The sequence below is a fragment of the Natator depressus genome, chromosome 1 (assembly GCF_965152275.1).
Source record: "Natator depressus isolate rNatDep1 chromosome 1, rNatDep2.hap1, whole genome shotgun sequence".
Classification (NCBI taxonomy): domain Eukaryota; kingdom Metazoa; phylum Chordata; order Testudines; family Cheloniidae; genus Natator; species Natator depressus.
Genome location: NC_134234.1, coordinates 293561915 through 293589286, shown reverse-complemented (window position 1 = coordinate 293589286; position 27372 = coordinate 293561915). Strand labels below are relative to the sequence as shown.

The window sequence follows — 27372 nt, the reverse complement described above, 5'->3', positions numbered from 1 at the left end:
ATCTTGTATAAATTTAGCGTGATGCAGTTACAAACAGTTAAATGCAAAATTCTGTTAAAATTTAAAATTGTGGTATAAAACAACAAATGGAAAATAATTCAAAAGCTAAGTCTTTTATTTCATTGGAGGCTAATATGAAGGGGCAAGAAGTCCAGGAGAGCTGGCTGTATTTTAAAGAAGCCTTATTGAGGGTGCAGGAACAAACCATCCCAAAGTGCAGAAAGAATAGCAAATATGGTAGGCAACCAGCTTAGCTTAACAGTAAAATCTTTGGTGAACCTAAACTCAAAAAGGAACTTATAAGAAGTGGAAATTTGGACAGATGACTAGGGAGAAGTATAAAATTATTGCTAGAGCGTGCAGGGTGTAATCAGGAAGGCGAAGGCACAATTGGAGTTGCAGCTCACAGCGGATGTGAAGTGTAACAAGAAGGTATTCTACAGGTGTTAACAACAAGAAGGTGGTCAGGGAAAGTATGGGACCTCTACTGAATGGGGGAGGCAACCTAGTGACAGATGATATGGAAAAAGCTGAAGTACTCAATGCTTTTATTGCCTCGGTCTTCACGGTCGAGGGCAGCTCCCAGACTGCTGCACTGGGCAACACAGCATGGGGAGTAGGTGAGCAGCCCTCAGTGGTGAAAGAACAGGTTAAGAACTATTTAAAAAAGCTGGACATGTACAAGTCCATGGGTCCAGATCTAATGCATCCAAAGGTGCTGGGGGAGTTGGCTGATATGATTGCAGAGCCGTTGGCCATTATCTTTGAAAATTTGGAGCGGTCGGGGGAGGTCCTAGATGATTGGAAAAAGGCAAATATAGTGCCCATATTTTAAAAAGGGAAAAAAGAGAACCCGGGGAACTACAGACCGGTCAGCCCACTTCAGTCGCCGGCAAAATCATGGAGCAGGTCCTCAAGAAATCTATTTTGAAGCACTTGGAGGAGAGGAAGGTGATCAGGAACAGTCAGCATGGATTCACCAAGGGCAAGTCATGCCTGACCAACCTGATCGCCTTCTATGACGAGATAACTGGCTCTGTAGATATGGGGAAAGTGATGGAAGTGATATATCTTGACTTAAGCAAAGCTTTTGATATGGTCTCCCACAGTATTCTTGCCAGCAAGTTAAAAAAGTATGATTGGATGAATGGACTATAAAGTGGATAGAAAGCTGGCTAGATTGTCGGGCTGAACAGGTAGTTCGCAGATGACACTAAGCTCGGGGGAGAGGTAGATACATTGGAGGGTAGGGATAGGGTCCAGAGTAACCTAGACAAATTGGAGGATTGGGCCAAAAGAAATCCGATGAGGTTTAACAAGGAGAAGTACAGAGTTCGGCACTTAGGAAGGAAGACTCCCATGCGCCGCTACAGGCTGGGGACCGACTGGCTAAGCAGCAGTTCTGCAGAAAAGGACCTAGGGATTACAGTGGACGAGAAGCTGGATATGAGTCAGCAGTGTGCCCTTGTTGCCAAGAAGGCCAATGGCATATTGGGCTGTATTAGTAAGAGCATTGCCAGCAGATCGAGAGAAGTGATTATTCCCCTCTATTCGGCACTGGTGAGGCCACACCTGGAGTATTGCGTCCAGTTTTGGTCCCCCCACCAGAGAAGGGATACGGACAAGTTGGAGAGAGTCCAGCGGAGAGCAATGAAAATGATTAGGGGGCTGGGGCACATGACTTATGAGGAGTGGCTGAGGGAACTGGGATTATTTAGTCTGCAGAAGAGAAGAATGAGGGGGGATTTGATAGCAGTTCTCAGTTACCTGAAGGGGGGTTCCAAAGAGGATGGAGCTAGGCTGTTCTCAGTGGTGGCAGATGACAAAACAAGAAGCAATGGTCTCAAGTTGCAGTGGGGGAGGTCTAGGTTGGATATTAGGAAACACTATTTCACTGGGAGGGTGGTGAAGCACTGGAATGGGTTATCTAGGGAGGTGGTGGAATCTCCATCCTTAGAGGTTTTTAAGGGCCGGCTTGACAAAGCCTTGGCTGGGATGATTTAGTTGGTGTTGGTCCTGCTTTGAGGAGGGGATTGGACTAGATGACCTCCTGAGGTCTCTTCTAACCCTAATATTCTATGATTATCTGATTAGTTGGGACTGTGGAATAGGGGATTGTTTACACTTGCTTTTGCCTTCCTCTTAAAACAAGTCTAGAGGAACTAGGCCGTGAAATCTATTTATGTAACCAAACTTGTTTTTTTTTAAATTATGCAGCCTGTTGGAGAAATGATGTCGGAGCTTTATTTTGCATACTGAAAAAAAAGTTTGGCAATATTCACAGCTCTTGAATTAAAACTTCTTAGAAGAACTTTGAAGATTTGTGCTTTACATTGTTTTCTAATTATAAAATAGTATCTAACTCCTGTTTTTATTATCAAACTTGACTTATGTTGGGAAAGTATCAATTAAATGCAACTTGCACTGAGGGCTTTGCTACATGCAGAAAGTTATTTGGACAGTTAAGGTGGTTCAATTAAAGGTGATTAGTCAATATGTATAAGTTATAGCATATTAAACCCTGTGCGGATGCTTTCAATCCGAAGGAAAGTGGTTTTAAATTTAGTTCACTGTAACTTAATCCTCCTTGGATCTTTTTACTTTTATGTTATACTTAGTATACTGGAGATTTCTTTGTATCTACATTTATTGACTTATAATTAAGGCTACGATTTTGTCCTGGATATTTTTAGTGAAAATCATGGACAGGTCACCAGCAAGAAACAAAAAATCACGGAAGCTGTGACCTTGTCCCTGCCTTTACTAAAAACATTCCTGACAAAATGGAGAGGGAGGAGGCTCCAGCGCTCTGCCCCTCCTCCGCCTGTAGGAGCTGGGAGCTGCAGGGACCAGCTGCTTGTGGCAGCTGAGCATGCAAGGGGGGGACCTGCCAGCGGTGGCAGCTGGGGAGCTCAGGGTCCCCACCCATGCTGGCAGCCAGTCAGTTGCAGGGGTCCCCCACGGAGGCTGGGCTGCTGCCTGGGTCTCCCACTGCTGGCTTCAGCAGATGTTACTGAGCATGCTCAGTTCGTGTGAGCATGCTCAGTACACCCAAAGTAGCACATTCAGTCAGATAACAGTTTTTCACACTGCAGGGCGGCTGGTCAGCTGTGTGGGCCCACAATGTCACAGAGGTCACTGAAAATCATGGATTCCATGACTTCTGCGACTTTTGTGACATAATTGTAGCCTTACTTATGATTTATAAGAATTAAATTACATATTTTTGAGCCAGATTCTCTTTGCTGTAATCCATGGATATTGATATCCTACGGGTTCCTATTTGTGGGTTATTGAAATTATATAAATGGTGTGAATTGGAATTTATCTTCATATCGTGCAGAGCTGACTGTTACTGACAAATACAAGGGTAAAATTTTATTTTAAAATATTTTCAAGGACTGCAGTCAAGGAAAGGGAGGAGATTGTAGTGGAGCTATGGTACAGGATGTTTTTGGAGACTGAAGAAGGAGTCAGGTTGAAAGTGTTCTTTCCGACACAAAAAGACTATAGAAAAGTTGAGCAGCTTGGAAAGATTGGATATTTGCTCCTGGGGTATGTGCAGGAAGCTTTGAGCAGCTGGGAAAAATGGATTGGGCTGCTCACTTTATGAGCCAGTGTGCTAGGGGAGGAGGGGGAGATCTATCACCTCCCTTCCCATGCACCTCAGACTGCTCTCTCTTTGCAATGCCTCCTGACTTCTGTAAAGATTACATACAAAAGAGGGAACACTGCACCAGTACTCCATGATCCACAGTAGTTTCCAGTTCTTTTCTGAGTTCAGCCAAAGGTGTTGACTTTAATTTATAAAGCCTAACAGGGATTTGATCCTTTTTACTTCAGAGGCCAATTCTATTTCTGTGTGATACCATGGAGTTGAGAACTGAGTCTGTGGGTGTAATCATGAGGAATCTGGAGATGTAGTCTTATTGTAGAATTTGCTTTGCCTACCATTTTGTTAATGTATTGACCTTCAAGTCATGGTGTAAGAAACACTTGTTTTCACAGTGTTGTTGTTTTTTTTAAAGCGCGAGACAAGATGAATAGCTGTGGGAGTGGTGGCAAAACTTCAGAGAATCTAGAAAACTCTTACCATTTTTGGACTTTGGTCTTAATTGGTAGTGTAGTTTTTTTTTTTTAAATATAATTATACATACACCGAGAGTCTTAGATGAACACATTTCTGTAAATAATATGTACATAAAATATATACCAGGTTGAAGCAAGATCTGGGGAGATAGCTGTTCCTGACTGGGTGTTGTTTCCTGTGTATATGGATGTTTGTAATGGATACCACTCACAAAAACAAAACAATCAAGATCATGCACTTAGTGGGTGACCATTTCTAAAACACTATTGATGTGACCATTTCCATTTGAAAAGGTAGATTAAAAAGACCCCAAAACATTGGTAACTTGTATTCTACATTATCCACATTTTCACCTCAAAAATTAGTGGTCTTAATGAAGGCAGTTTTCTGATAACTTAAATAATTTACAGAATAGTCTCCTGATTGCTATAATTAACTTAATTAACTTAGAGGCAAGGTGGATGAGATGGTATCTTTTATTGAATCAACTTTTGTTGATGAAAAAGACAAACTAACTTAGATTCCTTTGTGTATTGTACATAATACTTATCCTTTATTTGTATTTAGATTTGTTATAGCCTTTTATCCTTGCAAACCAGACAGCGCTATTAAACAAATCTTACCTTTGCGGTCTAACTTCTCCTTTTTGCATATTTATACATTGCTTCCTATTGATCTCTTTATATTTTTAATTTAATTCTAAAGTCCTAAATCATCACTTTTCCATTTTCTCTGCTACATAACCTTGTCTAGTTTCCCTTGAGCTTAATAAAAATAAGTCTGAAAAGTTTGCCCTTTTTTTTAGTATAGTAAAATGCATATTCTTTGGTTTGGGGATTTTTCTAATTCTTAGTCCAGTAGGCAAACATGACTTCCATGGTTTATTTCCCATTTTGAAAATATTGTTTCTGATTCTGAATAATTGCTGCTTTGAACTTTTCAAGGTATTTTTATATTAAATCTAACCTGTAACATTCATTTTTTTGTACAGGTCTTGGATAAAAGCAGCAGGCTGTCTGAAAAGGAACTTGCAGAGGCTGCAAGCAAATGGGCAGCTGAAAAATCAGAGAAGGCCGATGAAAGCAATTTACCTGATATTACTGAATATGATGTAAGACTGGTATATTCTCATATTTATTTAAAAATATTGCAAGAGTAACATTTTGGTTACCTGCATTTTATGATTTATAAAATATGCAATTCAGCAAAGAGTTGATAGTAGAGCTCCACCTTTCAGAAAATATTTAAAAGGAGAATGCTGTAGAGAGATCTTCTGCTTCTGAGATTTAATTATTTTTGAAAAATTCACATAGTTTGTTAGCATAGTATGAATTAACACTGAACTATGATGAATACAATAAGACTCCAAACCTGCAGGAAGTCCTGCGCTGGCAGACCCCTGTTCTCTCATATGAGCTCCTTGCATGATTGGGTCCTAAAGGTGCAAGGGAATTTTGAGAGGCAAAATTTGGTAATTTGTAGTAGGTCTTCCAGTATTTAATATGAATGAATTAGATTCTACAGTTAGTCATTTTAGAGAAAAATAAAGTAGCACTTACTGTTACTGTTTATATAAACTCCTACATATAATTTGGTTCTTTCCTGCATAGGAAACATCTGCTCAGAATGTTAAATTCGGACGAGTCCTTTTGTGTAAATATATAGTTAGTATATGTGTGTGTTACATGTATGTGTAAATCATTTGGAAAATAACAAAAATAGTCTGTGTATTATTTATTGAAATTCTCTCCTTGTGGTTCTCATACTTCTGGCATTAAAAAGAATTAGACTGAAGGAATAATCCTTTTCTCTTGTAGATTAGGTACATCATAATAATGACAATAACTTTCTTCTTACACAGAAATGATTACTGTATTAAGTGTGTGTGTGTCTGTGTTTTATATTTATTATTTAGAATGTTGTTTGTAAAATTGTGGATGTTGTGTACTGGACCATGTGGAAGACATAGCAGATCCTGAAGCTAACTCAGTGCATCTTCAGGAAGTACGGAGCCACAGTTCTGCCTCTCTTCCCTAGTACTACTTTAGTGAAATAGCAGTGTTCAGAAAGGTTGTAAAGAGGGTGCTTGTGTGTGTATGTATGTTTCCAGGGCAGGAGAAGTTACATCAAAATACCTACTAGCGCCAGAACTAAGCCTGTTTGGCAGATTGAAATATGTTGGGGCCCCAAACTGTGCTGCTCGTTTGCCTCTGCTCTCCCATCTCCCCAACACTTCTTGAGACTGAAGGCCTTATCTCCTGTTGTGCACCTAGTTCATGCTAGTTCTTCTAGCCCCCTTGCCCTTGCTCCCCATACCAAATATTATGCCCCTATCACAGAATTAATCTAGGCCTCCAGATAAATCAGTTAATGCTGAGCTACTGTCGGTCATGTTGGCCTGGATGGAAGTTTCTTGTTCCTAATATTGTTGTGCATGTTTATTCTGAAAATAAAATTTCCTTTAATAATGATCCATGAAAACATGTAGTACAATACTATAAGTCAAATATAATGTCTCAAAAACTCAGCTGATTGAGTCAAAGTTTATATCTGTCTAGGATTTACAGCTGTACCAGCACTATAGTATCTGATCATTTGCATATTGTGCAATATGTACACTTCACCTTGGGAGGTTGAAAATTTTAACTGGGCAAGTGGGTTGAGTCATGTACGTGAGCCATGGTTCCCCTCCAGGAAAGGAGCAGCAGAGTGATCACTGCTCTTTCAACAAGAGGGAACTCAGGGAACAGACCAGCAGAAGCTGCCATTCTTAGAGGAGGAGGGAAACAGAATGAAATTTTTTTAAGAGGAAGGGAGGGAAGAGTGAGAGAAGAAGAAACGGAGTGGTACACTGGAGAACTGCTGAGAAGCCAAGAGCTTTCTGTGCATCAGCTCTGTAAAGCAGAAAGAGAGAGAATCGGGATGTGGGAGGAGCCAGGAATTTGTTTTACTTAGGATATTTTGTCAATTTTGCAGGAGACAGAGCTGATTTATTGGTTTGGGAAATGAAAATGTGGGAATGCAAGTTAAATAGATGGGGGGTTTGAGCTGAGGCTTTGAGGGGAGGTATTGCAGCAAGGGTATTTTTCACCAGGGCTTAAAAATTTAGTTCTCTGACTATGAAGTCTTAAAGAAATTTTCCAAGCCAGGGTTGTGTTTGTTCCCATATCAAAATACTGGCTAACATCTTGTGCCACAGTACCTTGGCTCAACAAAATGAGCTAAGAACGTAATGGCTGCTTTAGATTTTTCTAATACCGATTTTTTTTTGGTCTGGTTCTTAATGTTGTTTGAACTATTTTTATTTGAATTAACGTTTTTTAGCATGCTTAACTCCCTTTCAAATGAATGGGAGACAACATTACAAGATTTAGTACAGTAACAATACTTTGCTTTTTAAATTATCTATATTGTCTCGAGTTTTAAACGGGCCCTCAGGACTATGCTAGCTGTTTTCTTTTTCTTGTGTTCTTCCTCTTAATTATGATGTTTTATTATTCATTAGTCGTTATTTATTAGTCATCTTCCACAATGGAGAATACTTCTGTCAAGCCTTACTAGATTTCTTCATCAATTTTGCATTTATAAAATCTAATCACCCTTTAACGATACTGTTCTGTGAACCCATTTCTATATGATGGTGCATTCAAATAACTTGTACTCATTATTTCTCAGTTTCCCTGTTATCCTCACATTCTCAGTCATTTCCTTCCTATCAGTACAGAGTAAATTTAGATGGCTTTTTCTAGTTGGAGTCTAAACTCCATAGGTCATGAACATATTTTCTGTCTTAGACAGCTCCATGCACATTGTTAGTACTTTCAAAAATCATCTTCTAATTAATTTAGGAATCCTCTTGGTGCATGTTTTTATTTGTTACTCAACAAATATCTAGGTAGTTAAATCCCCGCATCAATATTTATCCTGTACATTTGAATGCCACAAGAGTTCTTCCATGAAGTTTTCAATCCTGTAATCCTGCCTGATGGCCTGTAGCAGATTCACCACACCCCTCATTGTTGATTTCTAGTTTTGACGTTGCTGGCATTACCAGCATCATCTTTCCAACTTCTCAGAAAAAGGGCAAGTAAATGATTCTTATAGGGATGTCCAACATGATCAAGGGACTGATTCACAGAGCATTTTTGAATTTTACTAAAAGTGTAAATTTTCATAAATTAACTATCTGTTGATGTCATATCCATAAGTGTTCAATGTCAAAAAATCAATTTTTTGTATCTTTTTGTGTAATTTTCAAATTTCTGTGGTAAAAATTTTGCACTGATCAATTTCTGAAAAAGAGCGAAATGGTATTTGAGTAATAGTATCAAGTAGAACTTAATGCATCTAGAGCAAAAATGTAAATATTACTTATGGTTTTTTTAAGGCGGGGTCCTCAGCTCCATTATATGTTGAACGGACAGAAGAAACAGAGACAAATATAACAGACAGTACAGAATTGTATGAAGACAACCAGCTTCTTGGCCGCTCGAAAGCAATTGCAACAAAAACCAAAGAGATTGAACAGGTGAGCATTTTAGCTTTCTTGCTGGCAATATAATGCATGTATGGTTTGTTGAGACTTTTTGTAGCTGGCTAGAAATATACAGCATTTTCCCCCCTCCACCCCTTAAGGCATAATATTACATTTTTGCCAAATAGTTCCCCTTATTTCTTAATAGAAAACTTCAGTGATTTTAATATTTCTTTACATAGTTACCAAAAATATTTATTCAGATTTTTTTGGAAGTGGAAGGAACTGTTCGTATCTATATCCATATAACATATTTCCCTGAAAAAACCCCAAGACCTACCTTAAAAACACAGAACATTTCTGTCCTTTCCCATATCTTTACACACAGCTTTTGACTTCCTTTCTCAATAAAAAAAATATGAAGCTAAGAAAAATGGCTGCTTCCTGATGAGTTATTTCATATTCAGATGTTATATATTCAGAACATTTAATATATTATTACTAATTTAATCATAGGTTTACATTACATCAAGTGATCAGAAACTATTTTTTCATTGTCGTTTTCTATAAGATTTAATGTTTAAAAATTTGAGTTTCATCTGCTGACAATTGTTTCTCTTTTTAAAAATATTACATTTGAATCTCAAAGCAGTTTTGTTTTCATCTGAAGATAACTAAGTGTTAATAGGTTAGATTTTGCTTTGGCTGCAATATTTTATAGCTGGATGGGGGAGAAAAATGTCTATCAAGACATATTGTTTTGCTCTAAAGTCACATTCTTGCTTTCTCTGTTGAATATTTTACAATGTGCATTGAGTTAGTACAAAGAAATGTTTCCACTACTAGCTCCTTCTCGTAGCAGAGATGGGTAGTCCTTGTTCTACTCATTGCTTATGATGCTCAGCCACTTCCTTGTTGAGGAAAAGATGCAGATCAGCCCATCAGTTTTCATTTGTCTTGAAAGGTTAGATGAAGTGCTAGTATTTCCATATCTCCGTTAATGTTAACGCAAGAGTTTCTAGTACAGCTGAATTTAAGTATTTATGCCCAAATTAGAGAGCTACAGTCAGTACTTTAGAATTTTGGGTCTACTTCAGATTTGCTCTGCTTTAGAGTGCTGGCATAGTCTGCCTGTGAGGGATAGAAAGGATGGACAAACAATCCTTCTCACAGTGCCTAACTGGTAACAGTGTAAAACATGCCGCTGATCTTTTCCCCAGGCCTTTAAAGAGCGTAGTTAAGTCATCATTTTCCACCTGGATTTCAAGTAGGCTTCATCTTCTTACTGTCTTATTGTTTGGCCTACTAAGTTGGTGTTAGTATACTTTGCCTCTACTGAATTGTCACACAAAGGACCAATATCTTCACTCTCAGTCAGTCTGTTCCACTTTTGGTGGAACATTACCTATGTTTCCTCAGGCTTGGTGGTTAAAGAAGTTAGCTATCATATTTTCCTGTTTCATTTGCTGTAAACAGGTGCAGTCACTGTGACGGGTTCTGTGTTCTTAAAGGTTGCCTGAGCAGCCAGACCTGGAGAGAAGAGCTGGTAGCTATGGCTAGTTCAGCTGTTGCAAGATGGAACTAATTGTTTCTCTGGACTGGGGGGGAATCATAAAAAAGAATCAGATACATTTAGTGGTGCAGGGAGTGAAAGAAAGTGCTGCTGTGAAGGCAGAGGAGCTTCTCTTGGGGCTGCTCCTAGCCTAGCAGATTCTGAGCCAAAGTTCAGCTAGGCAAAGGAGGAACTGCCTGGCTTGTACGAAAGAGGACTGTGCTGAGACCCAGGGACTGTAATCACAGTAAAAACTGTTTTTTGTTTTTCCAAAGTGAATTCTTGGCTAAAAGAAACAGCCCTGTGTGGTTTGTGAGCAGTTGGACTAGGTGGAAGGAAGGAGCTGTGCATTTGTGTTGTTGTATTTGGACCTGTGGCCAAAGGAAGGAGATTTATTTTCCTGTACTGAGTCAGGAATGTTTTTTCGTCTTTTTTTGCACCTGACTTAAGTGGGCTGTAACCTCCCAGCCCTCAAGGGAGTGTGATGGTTCCATTACTCAGTGCCAAAAGCATATACCGAGCTATGCCACTCTACTACTACAAATTCATATGGCCTTTTTGATAACAAGAAATCTGGTGTAGAAAAAATCATTTAATCTGTAGTTTTGATGAAAAATTACTTCACTCTCTTTAAGAGGAGAATTTGATTTTTAGACCCAAAATTCTAATCTTCTATCTCCTATAGTGTGAATGTGTGCTGTTTTTACGGCGAATCACAGTAAGTCACTATTCTGTTCTGTTCTGTTCTGTTCTACCGTGCTCAACACCGTAGTACCTGAGTGCCTTTCAGAACCGCATTAAGCAGCATGACTATGTATCTGTCCTGTTTTTTCTCTCATCCTCACCCTAGAGGGCAAAGCATGTGCAGTGGAGAGTCTTAGTTCGGTAGTATGTGGTTTTGTTTTGGTTTGTATTATATGCCAACCTGTTGCTTTGTGTTTATATTAGAGAAGAACAGAAACGTGCCTTGCACTTGGAGTGGTAAGTGATGAGGTTTGTGAAGGTCCTTATTTCTTGGAGGAATTTATTCCATAGTGTAGGACTACCCTGGAGAAAGTTCTCCCACATAGAGGAGATTTACTATTATTGTTGAGAGTTCCATTGCACCAGAGGAGCACAGTTGGTGACAACAGTCTTCACCCTGGAGCTTGAGATTATCTTTTAGATATCCTGGCCCAGGCCATGGAGCACTTAGAAGATAAGGACTGAGATCTTGAACTTCATTAAAAAGTCTATGGGAAGCCACTATAGAGAGCAGAGGACAGATCTGATGTGTTCATAGTAACCTGTGCTAACTGGGGAGACATGCTGCACGTTCTGTTGTAGTTTGAGTTTTCTAAGTGCTGAAGGCTTTGTGCCCAGATATACTGCACTACTGTAGTCCAGCTGAGAGGTGACAAAGATATGAATGACTGAATCCACGTCTTTGTCCACCAGGAACAGATGAAATTTCCTAGCCAAGCTGGTAGCAGCATCCATGATTAGTGCTTTCTATGTGAGAGCTTAGCGTCCGTAAGCAATCCAACATCCCTTCTGCACTCTGGACTGAAATGATGAATTGTGGGTGTGTATCTTCAGCCAATGGAGACTACTCAGTGGTTGAAAGCTGTTCAGAATGTTTTCCTCTGCCCACCAGCGTCACCTCTGTTTTGCTCGAGTCCAGTTTCAACAGCTGTTCTTCATCCATGAGCTGATCTCATCCAAGCACTGTGCTATCTTGGTGGTAGTGAAGTGGTCATATGCAGTGAAGGATAGGCAGAACTGTGTGTCATTTGCATATTGCTGGCACCTGAATCCGTGTTTTCTGACCAGTTAAGTTAGTGGTTGCAAGTAGATGTTGAAAAGGACTGAAGAGATAATGGATCCTTGTGGAACTCCACAAGTGAGGGTTTGATGATGGAGATGCACTTTTCCATCTCTACTCATTGGATGCATTCCTTTAGGAAGGATTCAAACCATTTTAGTGCATTATGCTTGACCCCTGATATCTCTCTCCTGTGAATCAGCAGACTCTCATGGTCAACAGTGTCAAATTCTGCAGAGAGGTCAAGAAGGATAAGAATGGATGTCTGCCCTCTACTCCATTGACAGGAAGAAATCACACAACAGTGCCACTACGGCAGTTTTGGTTCTTTGTTCTGGCTTAAATTCAGATAGTGTTGGGTCTATAATGTTAGCTTCAATTAGATGAGCTTGTAGTTGGCATTTTGCTGTTGTCTCTGCCAGCTTGCTCATGAATGGGAGGTTTGACAGTGGGCAACAGTTGGCTAGAATGGAAGAGTACAGGGTGGGTTTCTTCAGTGTTGGTCATACTGTTGCACATTTGATAGAAGTAGGGAAGATTCCTTCTCTGACTGAGGCATTGGCTATTTTGGTCACTAGTGGCTGTGAGTAGGGCTTTCTACCGTCTCCTGGTGACTAGAAGACTCCATCCCTTCCTGGTGGATGAAGACCTGGCTTCAGTTATTCTTGCCTTCGTCTTGGCTGGGCAACAGCAATGTGATATACCAAGGCATGAAACCATCAGCACTTAAGAAACTCAAACTAGTAAGAAACTCTGCAGTGCATCTCCTTAGCAACACAGGCTACCTTGAGTACATCATACCTGCTCTCCACTCTCTACACTGGCTTTCCATAGAATTTTGAATCAAGTTCAAAGCTCTGTGTGATCTGGGCCCAGGATATCTAAAAGACCATCTAAAGTTCCAAAACAAAGACCGTGATCGATAACTTTACTCCTCTGGCACACCGGAACTCTCAACAATAAGAGTAAAGCTCAGTGTGGGAGAAGAAATGGGACTGAGAGATGAACTCCCCTGAGAACTGTACCAGAAATCTCACCAGTTTACACTTCAAGTGCAAGGCACATTTCTTTGACCTGGCCTTCTCGAACATAAACACAGGTATATTTAACTACTACTACTACTAAGTTAAAAATCCCCTGTCAAACCAAAACACTCAACAGCATACGCTTCTCCCTTTGGGGAGAGGATGAGAGAACAAGCATGTGACAGACGTGTAGTCATGTTGCTTAATGTACTGCTGGAAAGTGCTCAAATATATGTTGAGTGCAGTATAAAAACTTATATAGAATAGTGGCACCACTTGTTCATAACTCTCCTGGCTTGTGAAAGAGAAAGTTATGGGTCTGATTCACAAGTGGGTTGAGACTCTTCTAGGCTGTCCAGAACTTCTTGATGAGTGAATGTATTGAATTCTGGAAATGCACGCAGGCAGACAGTTTTGATGTGTATAGGCGGAGTGGATCCATACTGTTTGAAAAGGCTTCCGGAATGTCACATGACACTCTGCAGTTTCTCCCTGGTTGAAACAATCTGTCAGTGTTTACATTTGCATTTAGAATAAAATGATAGATTATAAACTCTTTTTTGTGTAAGGACTGCTTTTTGATTCTGTGTTTGTACAGAGAGTAACACAGTGGGACAGTAATTAATGATTAGGGCTTCTTTGTGCTACTACAATACAAGTAATATCCATCTGAATTTTTTAAAATCAGGCATGGTTACATGAACGATGATGCAACTGCTAGCAAACATATTGTAAAATAATTAGTTCTCACTTTAAATAAAAAATAAACTAAAAAGAAATCCAAGTAACTAAAGGTCAGACAACAGATTCTCAGGTTCTTCAAGTGCTTGTTCAGGTCCATTCCACATTAGGTGTGCGCGTGCTGCGTGCACGAGCTTCAGAAACTTTTTTCCTTAGCGGCTCCCGTCGGGCCGGTGGGGGGCCCCCTGAGTGGCGCCACTGCACCATGCATATATACCCCTGCCCCTCGACCCCCTCCAGTTCCTTCTTACCATCCATGGTGTCATTGGAACAACCTCTCTCTCTTTTGTATGAGAGCAGTCTCTTAGCCTTTCTCAGAGTTAGATAGCTGTTATCAGTTAGTTAGCATACCTTTGTTGTGGACACTTAAGTGATTAGGTGCTTGGAGGCTTCCAGCACCCGCCCCAGGCCGCGGGACATGCCACAGGCCCATGGGTTTAAGGCTTGTACCACGTGCTGCAAGCCTATGCCAGTTCGTGACCTCTACGACTCTTGTCTACATTGCCTGGGGAAAGAGCATCAAACTGAGCTGTGTAAGATTTGCAAGGCTTTCAAGCCAAGAACAAAGAAAGAAAGAGACTTTCGTTTGAAGCAGTTGTTGATGGAGGCCGCATTGCAGCCATCGGGCCCGGAGCACCGGACGTCAGCTCCGGCTTCCTCGGTGCATAGTGCCCCGGAGCTGTCAAGAGACCCGGCACCGGATAAACACCAAAAGCTGTCGGCCCTGGGAAGGCCGCTGTACCGGCGCTGGCACCGGTGGCTTCAGCACCGCGAGTCCCACCGAGGCCGGGCCTAAGTGAGCTCAGTGTGGACGATGGGCTCGAGGACATAATGGATCAGCCCTCCACACCTGGCACCTTTGAGGTGGCGAAGGACCTCATTGAGGTGTCGGCGACGAGCCTCCTCCTTTACAGGGAGAATCCTCTGGCACTCATGCCACGGGTGCCGTTGAGGGGTAAGCCGGCAATGGTGTGCCGTTTGAGGACACCATTCCGGCATCGCTCCTGGAGTTGGACCCGGTTGAGCTCCGCGTCTGTGGACTCCCAGTTACCTGTTGCTCAGAAGGAAGTTGTGGTTCCAGGAGTGGGTTGGTGTGAGGAAGTAACAGAAGGGGCACGATGCTCTCCGGCACCACTTAGAGGCCGGCACCGGGAGGAGTCGAGACAGCCCTCACCGGAGAACTCCTGCAGACTCGGATCCTGGTCCTGGGATTGCCCGCGCCGATCCCGGTCTTCGTCCCAAGGATAACAGTACCAGTCCCACTCCCGTTCAGTTAGGAGCTGCTCGTCGATCTCCCGCCGGCACAGATCGTTGGCACTGCCATGGCTTTCACGGTCGGCATCACCGCAGTCCGACTCCGGCCTTTACAGTTACTCGCACCGTGCTCTGGACAGCATGGACCCTCAGACAGGTTAGCACCCCAATGGGCGCCGCCAAGTCATTGGCCCTTCTGGACTCCTTGGGGTGAGCTACTTGGTGCAGCAGTCCCGGTCCCCGCACCAATGCCCAACGGCACCGGAAGCTACAGTATCCAAGCCTCCAGCATCCCCCCTAGGATAAACAGGAGAGACCAGCACCAAGTCCGGTGCTGCCCCAAGGTCTCCCGGCCTGGCCCGAGCCAGAGGCCCCTCCCATGGAAGAAGGGGAGGAGGAGGACCAGCCAAAGGGGGTTGAGCAGCTGCTAACCTCCTCGTCATCCCCGGATGAGGCGGTGGCAGGTACAGCCCTCCACCCATAGACCACAGAGCCCACCAGGAGCTACTGCGTAGGGTCACCCGGAACTTGGGGTTGCAGGGCGAGGAGATGGTTGAGCAGGAGGACCCCGTGGTGGACATTTTGAGCCCTGAAGGTCCATCTAGAATAGCGCTCCCGCTCATTAAGACCGTCCAATCGAATTATAAGACTATCCGGCAGACCCTGGCCTCCAGCACTCCAACGGCCAAAGGTGTGGAGCGCAAATACTTTGCCCCATCAAAGGGCTACGAATTCTTGTTCTGCCACCCAAGTTCATGCTCCCTGGTGGTCTCGGCGGTGAATGAAAGGGAGTGCCATGGACAACAGGCCCCGGCCCCTAAGGCCAAGGAGGCAAAACGCCTGGATCTTTTTGGCAGAAAGGTGTACTTGTCAGGGGGCCTTCAGTTGAGGATTGCAAACCAGCAGGCCATCCTCAACTGGCATAATTTTAACTCCTGGGCAGCGGTGGGGAAGTTTAAGGACAACCTCCCGCAAGGTTCCCAACAGGAGTTTACGGCCCTCGTGGACAAGGGCAAGGCAGTAGCTAAGACCTCTCTCCAGGCCTCCCTGGATTCAGCAGATGTGGTGGCCAGAACAATCGCGTCGGGGTGGTCATGAGGCACTCAGCATGGCTTCAGGGGTCAGGCCTGCCACCTGAGATCCAGAATACAATTCAGGACCTCCCCTTTGAAGGGTCCAGGCTCTTTTTGGACCAGACAGATGTGAGGCTGCATAGACTCAAGGGCTATACTTAAGTCGCTGGGTATGCAAGCCCGGTGACGCAGAGGAAGCCCTTTAAGCCGCAGCCTCCCCCTCAGCACCAGTACCAGCCTCGTCATAGGCATGAGCCTTACAGTAGGCAAGGCAGGGATAACAGGCGACGGTGCAATAATAACAATAATCTGCCAGGTCAGAACCAAGGTCAGCACAAATCCCAGCCGGGCACTAAGCCACGCTTTTGAACGTGTGCTCGGGGACAGCGTACCAGATCAGTCACCGGATCAGTCCCTTTGTTTCCTGAACCACCTGTTCCATTTCTCCCGTGCATGGTCCAGCTTTACGTCGGACCGTTGGGTCTTACGCACGGTATGGAATGGGTACTCGCTGCAATTCTCTTTCTTGGTACAAAGTGCAAGCTGGTCTCCATATTGGAAGAGAAGGTTCAAGGTCTGGAGAAACAAATATCGACCCTGCGTTGCATAAGAGAAACTGAAGATTTCCTGGTCAGACGTCAGGATATGCTTCTACTGGCACAATGTTCTGAAGATTCAGAGCAGGCTGCGCAGCAAGGACAGGAGGACGGTGAAGAAATTTGGCAGCATGTGACCTCCAGAAGAAGAAAGGGGAGTGTCCATGTACCAGCAGCACAGATACAGGTAAGCAACCGTTTTCATATTCTCTCCACAGGTACAAATGCGGAGAGTGGACTAGATGATACATCTGAGGGAAGGGAACAGAAGGAGACTCTGCTGATTGGAAGGCATGAGATGCACTGTCCTAGGGATGGGGGTTCCACTACCATCACTCCGAAGAGGAGGAGGTGGGTGGTGGTGGTCGGGGACTCTCTCCTCAGGGGGACTGAGTCATCTATCTGCCGCCCTGACTGGGAAAACCGAGAAGTCTGCTGCTTGCCAGGAGCTAGGATTCACAATGTGACGGAGAGACTGCCAAGACTTATCAAGCCCTCGGATCGCTACCCCTTCCTGCTTCTTCACGTGGGCACCAATGATACTGCCAAGAATGACCTTGAGCTGATCACTGCGGACTATGTGGCTCTGGGAAGAAGGATAAAGGAGTTTGAGGTGGAAGTGGTGTTTTCATCCATCCTCCCCGTAGAAGGAAAAGGCATGGGTAGAGACCATCGAATCGTGGAAGTCAATGAATGGCTACTCAGGTGGTGTCGGAGAGAAGGCTTTGGATTTTTTGACCATGGGATGGTGTTCCAAGAAGGAGGAGTGCTAGGCAGAGACGGGCTCCACCTAACGAAGAGAGGGAAGAGCATCTTTGGAAGTAGGCTGGCTAACCTAGTGAGGAGGGCTTTCAAATAGGTTCACCGGGGGAAGGAGACCAAAGCCCTGAGGTAAGTGGGGACATGGGATACCGGGAGGAAGCATGAGTAGGAGAACACGAAAGGGGAGGGCTCCTGCCTCATACTAAGAAAGCAGGACAAACAGCAAGTTATCTCAAGTGCCTATACACAGATGCAAGAAGCCTGGGAAACAAGCAGGGAGAACTGGAAGTCCTGGCACAGTCAAGGAATTATGATGTGACAGGAATAACAGAGACTTGGTGGGATAGATAACTCACATGACTGGAGTACTGTCATGGATGGATATAAACTGTTCAGGAAGGACAGGCAGGGCAGAAAAGGTGGGGGAGTTGCATTGTATGTAAGAGAGCAGTATGACTGCTCAGAGCTCCGGTATGAAACTGTAGAAAAACCTGAGTGTGTCTGGATTGTTTAGAAGCATGAGCAACAAGGGTGATGTCGTGGTGGGAGTCTGCTATAGACCACCCGATCAGGGGAATGAGGTGGACGAGGCTTCCTTCTGGCAACTAACGGAAGTTACTAGATCGCAGGCCCTGGTTCTCATGGGAGACTTCAATCACCCTGATATCTTCTGGGAGAGCAATACAGCGGTGCACAGACAATCTAGGAAGTTTCTGGAAAGCGAAGGGGACAGTTTCCTGATGCAAGTGCTGGAGGAACCAACTAGGGGCACAGCTCTTCTTGACCTGCTGCTCACAAACCGGGAAGAATTAGTAGGGGAAGCAAAAGTGGATGGGAACCTGGGAGGCAGTAACCATAAGATGGTAGAGTTCAGGATCCTGACACAGGGAAGAAAGGAGAGCAGCAGAATACGGACCCTGGACTTCAGAAAAGCAGATTTTGACAACGTCAGGGAACTGATGGGCAGGATCCCCCGGGAGAATAACATGAGGGGGAAAGGAGTCCAGGAGAGCTGGCTGTATTTTAAAGAATCCTTATTGAGGTTACAGGGACAAACCATCCCAGTGTGTAGAAAGAATAGTAAATATGGCAGGCGACCAGCTTGGCTTAACAGTGAAATCCTTGCTGATCTTAAACACAAAAAAGAAGCTTACAAGAAATGGAAGATTGGACAAATGACCAGGGAAGAGTATAAAAATATTGCTCATGCATGCAGGAGTGAAATCAGGAAGGCCAAATCACACCTGGAGTTGCAGCTAGCAAGAGATGTTAAGAGTAACAAGAAGGGTTTCTTCAGGTATGTTAGCAACAAGAAGAAAGTCAAGGAAAGTGTGGGCCCCTTACTGAATGAGGAAGGCAACCTCGTGACAGAGGATGTGGAAAAAGCTAATGTACTCAGTGCTTTTTTTGCCTGTGTCTTCACGAACAAGGTCAGCTCCCAGACTGCTGCACTGGGCAGCACAGCATGAGGAGGAGGTGACCAGCCCTCTGTGAAGAAAGAAGTGGTTAGGGACTATTTAGAAAAGCTGGACGAGCACAAGTCCATGGGGCCGGATGCGCCGCATCCGAGAGTGCTAAAGGAGTTTGCGAATGTAATTGCAGAGCCATTGGCCATTATCTTTGAAAACTCATGGCGATCGGGGGAGGTCCCGGACGACTGGAAAAAGGCTAATGTAGTGCCCATCTTTAAAAAAGGGAAGGAGGAGGATCCTGGGAACTACAGGCCAGTCAGCCTCACCTCAGTCCCTGGAAAAATCATGGAACAGGTCCTCAAGAAGTCAATTCTGAAACACTTAGAGGAGAAGAAAGTGATAAGGAACAGTCAGCATGGATTCACCAAGGGCAAGTCATGCCTGACTAATCTAATTGCCTTCTATGATGAGATAACTGGCTCTCTGGATGAGGGGAAAGCAATGGACATGTTATTCCTTGACTTTAGCAAAGCTTTTGACACGGTCTCCCACAGTACTCTTGCCAGCAAGTTGAAGTATGGGCTGGATGAATGAACGATAAGGTGGACAGAAACCTGGCTAGATTGTCGGGCTCAATGGGTAGTGATCAATGGCTCCATGTCTAGTTGGCAGCCGGTATCAAGTGGAGTGCCCCAAATGTCGGTCTGGGGGCCAGTTTTGTTCAATATCTTCATTAACGATCTGGAGGATGGTGTGGATTGCACCCTCAATAGGTTTGCAGATGACACTGAACTGGGAGGAGAGGTAGATACACTGGAGGATAGGGATAGGATACAGAGGGCCCTAGACAAATTGGAGGATTGGGCCAAAAGAAATCTGATGCGGTTCAACAAGGACAAGTGCAGAGTCCTGCACTGAGGATGGAAGAATCCCATGCACCGCTACAGACTAGGGACCGAATGGCTAGGCAGCAGTTCTGCAGAAAAGGACCTCGGCGTTACAGTGGACAAGAAGCTGGATATGAGTCAACAGTGTGCCGTTGTTGCCAAGAAGGCCAATGGCATTTTGGGGTGTATAAGTAGGGGCATTGCCAGCAGATCGAGGGACGTGATCATCCCCCTCTATTCGACATTGGTGAGGCCTCATCTGGAGTACTGTGTCCAGTTTTGGGCCCCACACTACAAGAAGGATGTGGAAAAATTGGAAAGAGTCCAGTGGAGGGCAACAAAAATGATTAGGGGACTGGAACACATGACTTATGAGGAGAGGCTGAGGGAACAGGGATTGTTTAGTCTGCAGAAGAGAAGAATGAGGGGGGATTTGATAGCTGCTTTCAACTACCTGAAAGGGGTTCCAAAGAGGATGGATCTAGACTGTTCTCAGTGGTAGCAGATGACAGAAAGAGGAGTAATGGTCTCAAGTTGCAGTTGGGGAGGTTTAGGTTGGATATTAGGAAAACCTTTTTCACTAGGAGGGTGGTGAAGCACTGGAATGCATTACCTGGGGAGGTGGTGGAATCTCCTTCCTTAGAAGTTTTTAAGATCAGGCTTGACAAAGCCCTGGCTGGGATGATTTAGTTGGGGATTGGTCTTGCTTTGAGCAGGGGGTTGGACTAGATGACCTCCTGAGGTCCCTTCCAACCCTGATATTCTATGATTCTTCCCTCCCACCCCCTTTCCCCGTCTTTCTTCAGGGACCCCTCTCATGAGCATCTCCTAGAGAAGGAGCTTCGCTCGCTGCTAGAGGTGGGGGTGGTAGAGGTGGTGCTGCACGGCCTAAAGGGGAAAGGTTTCTACTCCCAGTCCTTCCTCATCCCCAAGGCCAAAGGGGGCCTTCATCCCATTTTAGACCTGCATGGGCTCAACAAGTTCATGGTCAAGGCCCGGTTCCGCATGGTCTCTCTGGGCACCGTCATCCCTTCCCTGGATCCGGGGGGCTGGTAGGCTGCCCTCGACGTGAAGGAGACGTACTTTCATATCACCATCCACCCAGCACATCGGCGGTTCCTGCATTTCACTATGGGCCAAGAACATTACCAGTTTGCGGTTCTCCCGTTTGGTCTAGCTGCGGCCTCACAGGTGTTCACGAAATGCATGGCAGTGGTGGCGGCCTTCTTATGGAGGCAGAGGATCTGGGTTTACCCGTACATCGATGACTGGCTCCTGATGGGTGGATCCAAAACAGAAGTGTGGGGCCACGTGGAGGTGGCCCTGAGATTGTTCTGTGAGCTGAGGCTCCTGGTCAACGTCCAAGTCCACTCTCGTGCCCACGCAGAGAGTGGAATTCATAGGGGTTGTCCTGGATGTGGTGTAGGCCAGGGGAAGCCTTCCAGTATCCCGATTCCGGGCTATCCAGCAAGCGGTGGCCTCCCTGCGCCAGTTTCCAACAACAATGGCCAGGTGCTGCCTGCGGCTGCTGGGTCACATGGCAACATGGTCAGGCATGCCAGACTGAGACTCAGGACTCTGCAGGCATGGCTCGCTCGGGTGTACCGCCCAGGCAGGGACCACCTGGACTTGGTAATGACAGCCCTAAGGGATGTGCTGGACTCCCTGCTGTGGTGGCAGTCCCAGCTTGTGGTTTGCGAAGGCATCCACTTTGCCGCCCCACAACCGGACCTGACGCTGGTGACGGATGCGTCAGACTGCAGATGGGGGCTCACCTGGGGGACCTCAGGGCTTGTGGTCCGGAGTAGAGCGGTCACTCCATATCAATGTGAAGGAGCTCAGGGCGGTTCGTCTAGCCTGCCAGACTTTTCACGCCACTCTGAGTGGTCACAGCCTGACAGTTCTGACAGACAACGCTACTGCCATGTTTTATATAAACAACCAGGCCGGGGCCCATTCCTTGCCGCTCTGTCGCGAGGCTCTTCTCCTCTGGGACTTTTGTATGGCCCACGCCATTCACCTCGAGGCGTCGTATCTCCCGGGGGTGCGAAACGAGCTGGCGGACTACCTCAGCAGGTCGTATCGCATGCACGAGTGGACTCTCAGAGCGGACGTCATACTTTTGCTCTTCCGCAGGTAGGGGTTTCCCCAGGTAGACCTGTTTGCCACCAGGGTTAACGCCCAGTGCTCGCGGTTCTGCTCGTTCCAGGGCCACAGCCTGGGCTCAGTTGCGATCCCGTGGGGAGGGGGCTTAATGTATGCCTTTCTCCCACTCCCCTTGGTACACAAGGTCCTGTTCAAGGTACGCAGGGACAGGGCGGCGGTGGTCCTCATCGCCCCAGCGTGGCCCCACCAGCACTGGTACACAACGCTCCTAGAGCTGTCGGCGGAGGCCCCAGTAGTCCCGTCCCTGCACTGGGACCTCATCATACAGGACGGTGGGCGGCTTCCTCACCCCGACCTGCAATCACTACACCTGACGGTGTGGAAGCTCTGTGGCTAAACGCCTTGGAGAGCCAGTGCTCCCTTCCTGTGCAGCAGATTCTTCTTGGCAGTAGGAAGCCCTCTACCAGGGCTACCTATATGGCCAAGTAGGAAAGATTCTCGTGTTGGTGTGAGCCCCGACAGGTGCAGCCGTGCCAGGACCCGGTGCAAGCCATCCTAGAGTACCTCCTGCACCTCAAGCAGCAGGGGCTGGCCCCGTCCTCAATCAGAGTGCACCTGGCGGCCATCTCCGCCTTCCATCCGGGGTTTTCGGGGCTCTTGGTGTTTTCCCACCAAATGATGGGATGGTTCCTTAAAAGATTGGAGAGGATGTTTCCGTAGTTTCCCCCCAGTCCCCCTTTGGAACCTTAACTTGGTCCTCTCTGAGCTCATGGGACCCCCTTTCGAGCCCCTCGCTACCTCCTCCCTCCTCCACCTTTCCTGGAAGGTGGCATTTCTGGTGGCCATTACCTCGGCCAGAAGGGTGTCTGAGCCGAGGGCTCTCACCTCTGAGCCACCGTATACAGTGCAAGGATAAGGTGCAGCTCGGACAGCACCCCAAGTTCCTCCCTAAGGTGGTCTCACAATTCCATTTGGGCCAGGACATTTGTCTGCCGGTGTTTTTTCCAAAACCCCATATGGACCCGAGTCACCGCAGCCTACATCCTTCGAGCGCTGGCATTCTATGTGGAGCGCACCAAGCCCTTTCGTAAATCTGCGCAGCTGTTCGTGGCCGTAGCCGAGAGGATGAAAGGCCTCCCGGATCTCGGCGCAGCGGATCTCGTCTTGGATTACAAGCTGCATCCAGGCGTGCTATGAGCTCCCAGGTGTACCGGCCCTGGCGGTCGCTGCCCACTCGACCAGGGTGCAAGCGACTTCCGCAGCTTTTCTGGCACAGGTCCCGATCCAGGAGATCTGCAGAGCAGCCACCTGGTCCTCAGTGCACACCTTGACGACCCACTACACGGTCAACCAGCAGGCCAGAGAGGATGTGGCAGTTGGCAGACCGGTCCTCCAGTCAGTTGTTCCGTGACTCCTACCCTCCTCCAGAGGTAAGCTTGTGATTCACCTAATGTGGAATGGAGGTGAACAAGCACTCGAAGAAGAAAAAATGGTTACTTACCTTCTCTTAACTGTTGTTCTTCGAGATGTGTTGTTCACGTCCATTCCGCCACCCACCCTCCTACCCCTCTGTTGGAGTCGCTGGCAAGAAGGACCTAGAGGGGATCGTGTGGCAGGGGTATATATGCACGGCGCAGTGGCACCACTCGGAGCTCCCCGTCAGCCCGATGGGAGTCACTAAGGGAAAAAGTTTCTGACGCTCGTGCATGCGGCATGCACACGCCTAATACGGAATGGACGTGAACAACACCTCTCGAAGAACAAGTTACGAGAAGGTAAGTAACCGTTTTTTGTTTAAGCAGTTGTAATGTAAAACTGTATTATTCTGTTCAGCTACTAAGTCAGACCTTATTTAAGCTAACCTCAGTCATACTTGGCAGAGCATTAAAGGATCTTACAGCTAACACATCTGGCACGTATTTCTCTGAGAAGTAAGCTCTGTAGCCAGTCCATATCTGGTCAGAAGACTGACCGGCTAGTAGCAGCTCTGCAAGTTACCATTTACAAGAAGTACATGACATGGTGTCAGAAGTAACCTAGTTCCAGAGGAGAACAGAAGCAGAAGGACGAGAGCAACAAAGGTTGCAATATCTCATCAACATGGTACTTCTCAACGCCTGAGAGAACTTCAGCTTTGGCAGACCTTCACAGTGGACAGACTACAAGCAGTGTTATGCAGGGTATCAAATTGCTACAAAACTCTAGAAGAAAATTGATGATCTATAGGTATGCTCTTTAATTTATGCTATGTGGAAGCAGGCAGAGCATAGCTTTAAATCCTTTGACTTCACTGAAGACTATCATAAAGATGAATATGAAAGGGTTCTGGCTATGTTTGATGGATTCTTTATACCTTAGAAAAATATGGTTTATGAAAGAGCATTTTTTCGCCTGAGAATTCAAGGATCAGGGGAAAGTGTTGAATATTTTATAAGAGGTTTTTGATTGCATTGGCTGAAAACTCTGATTTTTGGAACTGTAAAATATGAAAATATCAGAGACCAGCTGGTTACTGGTTTAATAGATTAAAAAAACTTTCACAGCAGCTACAATTAAAAACCATCTTAACCCTACCCACAACAATTCAGATAGAAAAGCAGTCAGAATTAGTCAAACAGCAGCAGAAGCAGGAGCAATATGAAAAACCTGAAACTAGCTTAGAAGCTGCAAACAGCATGAAGGCTAAAAGTCATCATTATAAAACCCCTGAGGTAAGGAGGGAGCTAATAGGTACAAATTCCACCAAAACCTTTCAGCCTACATGCACAAGATGTGGAAAATTTCATGGCCCACCAGATGTGTGTTTTGCCAAAGGTTCAAGGTGTAATAAATGCACAAAATGTGGACATTCTGCAGCTGTTTGCCACAGCAAAGCAGTCAGTGAGTTGGCTAATATTAGAGACAAATCAAGAGCCATTGTTCATGACTGTGATGACACAGAATCTACCTACAGAGTGAAACTGAATATTCATGGCAAGACTACTGACTTTAAAATGGACTCAGGAACAGTCGTCACAGTCATCTCAGAAGGGACTAAGGATAACCTTCAACCCCTTCCAGGGATGAACTCATCTGAGACAGCTCTGACTAGCCCTGGAGGTACTCTGAACTGCATAGGCCAGTTCACCAGAGAAACAACTTGCACTCTAAATGTATAGCTTTTGTCTTAGTATGTGATCAAAAGACCACAGACCAATAGCCTTCTCAGCTGCAGCGTGGCAGCCATGATGGGCCTAGCGAGAATGGTGGAAGAACTTGATGGGCTATAGACACAATGCTGAACCAGACAGTGTTCATACACCTCGCAGGATTCCTATACCATTACTTCATAAAGTGGAAACTGAGTTAGAGAATGAAACAGGTTGGCATAATAGAGAAAATCTCTGAGCCAACAGCTGGTGGGCCCCAATAGTGCTGATTATAAAGAACAATGGAAAAGTACTAAACCTTAAAAAACTTAATGAAGCAGTTGTGAGAGAAAAATACATCCTCCCAGCACTGGATGACTTACTCCCCAAAGTGAAAAAAGACTACACTTGTTACAAAAAGCAATCTGGATAGACATGCAACTTCGAGAAGTTCTAAGTTGCATTAGGGCTGTCTGGCCCAAGTATCTGAAGGACACTAAGGGAATGTCTATACTGGAATAAAAGATTCACACATGGTCATGGCTAGCCCTGGTCATCTGACTCAGGATCGTGGGCCTTGGGCTGCGGGGCTGTAAAATTGCTGAGTAGACATATGGGTGGCTCTGGGACCCTCCCCCGTTGCAGGATCCCACAGCTCAGGCTTCAGCCTGAGCCCAGATGTCTACACAGCAATTTTACAGCCCCGCAAGCCTGAGTCAGCTGACCCTGGCCAACCATGGGTATTTAATTGCTGAGTAGACATACCTTAAGGAAGTGATAAAAGGCTACTCTGTGGTACATGGACAAGTAAGCGAGTCAAATAGACTCATGATTAAAGGCAATTGCATTGTAATTCCAGATGAAATGAGAGGAGGAATCCTAAACCTCATCTATGAAGTTCATCAAGGACTAACAAAATGCTGTGGACAAGCCACCAGTTAGTGTGGTGGTCAAGCATCAGCAAGGACATAAACAATGAAGTATCTACATTGGAACGTTGAAGAACTAACAGACTAACGCAACACAAAGAATGCTTAATAACAACATCTCTACCAGACAGACCTTGGAAGAGACTAGCTCCAGATTTATGCAAATTCAGAGGATATCAGTACCTGGTTGTAGAGGACTGTTTTTCCAGGTATATAGAAACTATGTTATATATAAAATAATAATTACATGGTGCAGTGTTATCAAGAAACTGAAGTGCACTTTTGCTCATTTCCGTATTCCAGAACAACTCACGATGGACAATAGACCCCCAGTTCACTGCAGCAGAATTTGTCATTCCAAACAAAATATGATTTTGATCATATTACTAGCAGCCCACATTACCCACAAGCGAGTAGAGAGGCTGTGAGAGCTGGACAGACTGCCAAGAAAATCCTGCAGCAGAATGATTCAATTCTTGCTCTTCTAAGCTACAGATCAATACCTTAGCAGATACTGGAAATAGACAACACAACTTCTGAGGAGACAGCAACTCAGAACTATTTTTCTAGCTTTGGAAAAACACCTATCTCCAGAGTGGCCAGACATAAAGAGGGTAGCCTAATCAGATAAAGAGACGAAAATAGCTTAAGAACACTTTTACATCAGGTGTCACTCAGAAAACTGCCAGATCTAGAACCTGGTGACTGGGTTTGTGTCAAACTGGATAGAGAAGAACTATGGACAACTTATAGCTGTTGTGTAAAAAAAAAAAAAAAAAAAAAAAGAATTCAGCACCTAGATCATATGTGATAGAGACTGTCCGTGAAGAGTTGATTAGAAACCGTCAGCATCTACTCTTTGTTCCTCAGAAAGAACAATCAACAGAGCAAACTCTACAGATGGCGCATGCAGAACAAGAAGATAATAACTCAAGAATTCCAAACTGACTGCAGCCAGTGTTTGCATCTAATGGACAGACAGCATACCAATTTGTTTACCTGTTCAGGTTGTGTAATTAGAAAAGCCAATACAATTCAGAAACACTTAGACTGGTACTTCAAAGATAGTATGAATAGTGTACATTTTGTGAATGTTAGAAATGTAAAACTGAAAGGGGAGATGTAAACTTGTATTATACTGTTCAGCCAGTAGGTGACACTATGTGTAACATACCTTATTTAAGCTAACCTCAGCCACACCTGGCAGAGCATTGAAGGATCTTACAGTGAACACATATGGTGTGTATCTCTCTGAAAAGTAAGCTCTATGGCCGGTCCATATCGGGTGCAGAAGCCTGGGCAGCACTCCTGCAACCTACCGTGTACAAAGAAGTACATGGCAGTCACAGCTGCACTGAAGTCAGTGGATCTTTGACAATTTACACCAGCTGAGGATCTATCTGCCTCTTGACTTTATAAATACGATTATCAAGGTTGATAAAAATTTTGGGCCTAAAAACTTATGCTATGTTCAGTAAAATCTAATGTTGCTCTCACTGTATTTAAATCTAATTTTAATCTAATAAATTATTTTCAGGA

At 45.0% G+C, this 27372-nt stretch overlaps 1 protein-coding gene across 4 annotated transcripts in view; it reads left to right on the top strand.

Moving 5' to 3' along the window:
* PPHLN1 (periphilin 1) overlaps positions 1–27372 on the top strand; it is a 141899-nt gene that overhangs the window by 70472 nt on the left and 44055 nt on the right. For all 4 annotated transcript variants that reach the window (XM_074942189.1, XM_074942186.1, XM_074942188.1 and 1 more), the window contains 2 exons: positions 5082–5201; positions 8478–8618. In XM_074942189.1, the coding sequence (XP_074798290.1) occupies positions 5082–5201; positions 8478–8618 (261 nt within the window). The remainder of the gene's footprint in view (positions 1–5081; positions 5202–8477; positions 8619–27372) is intronic.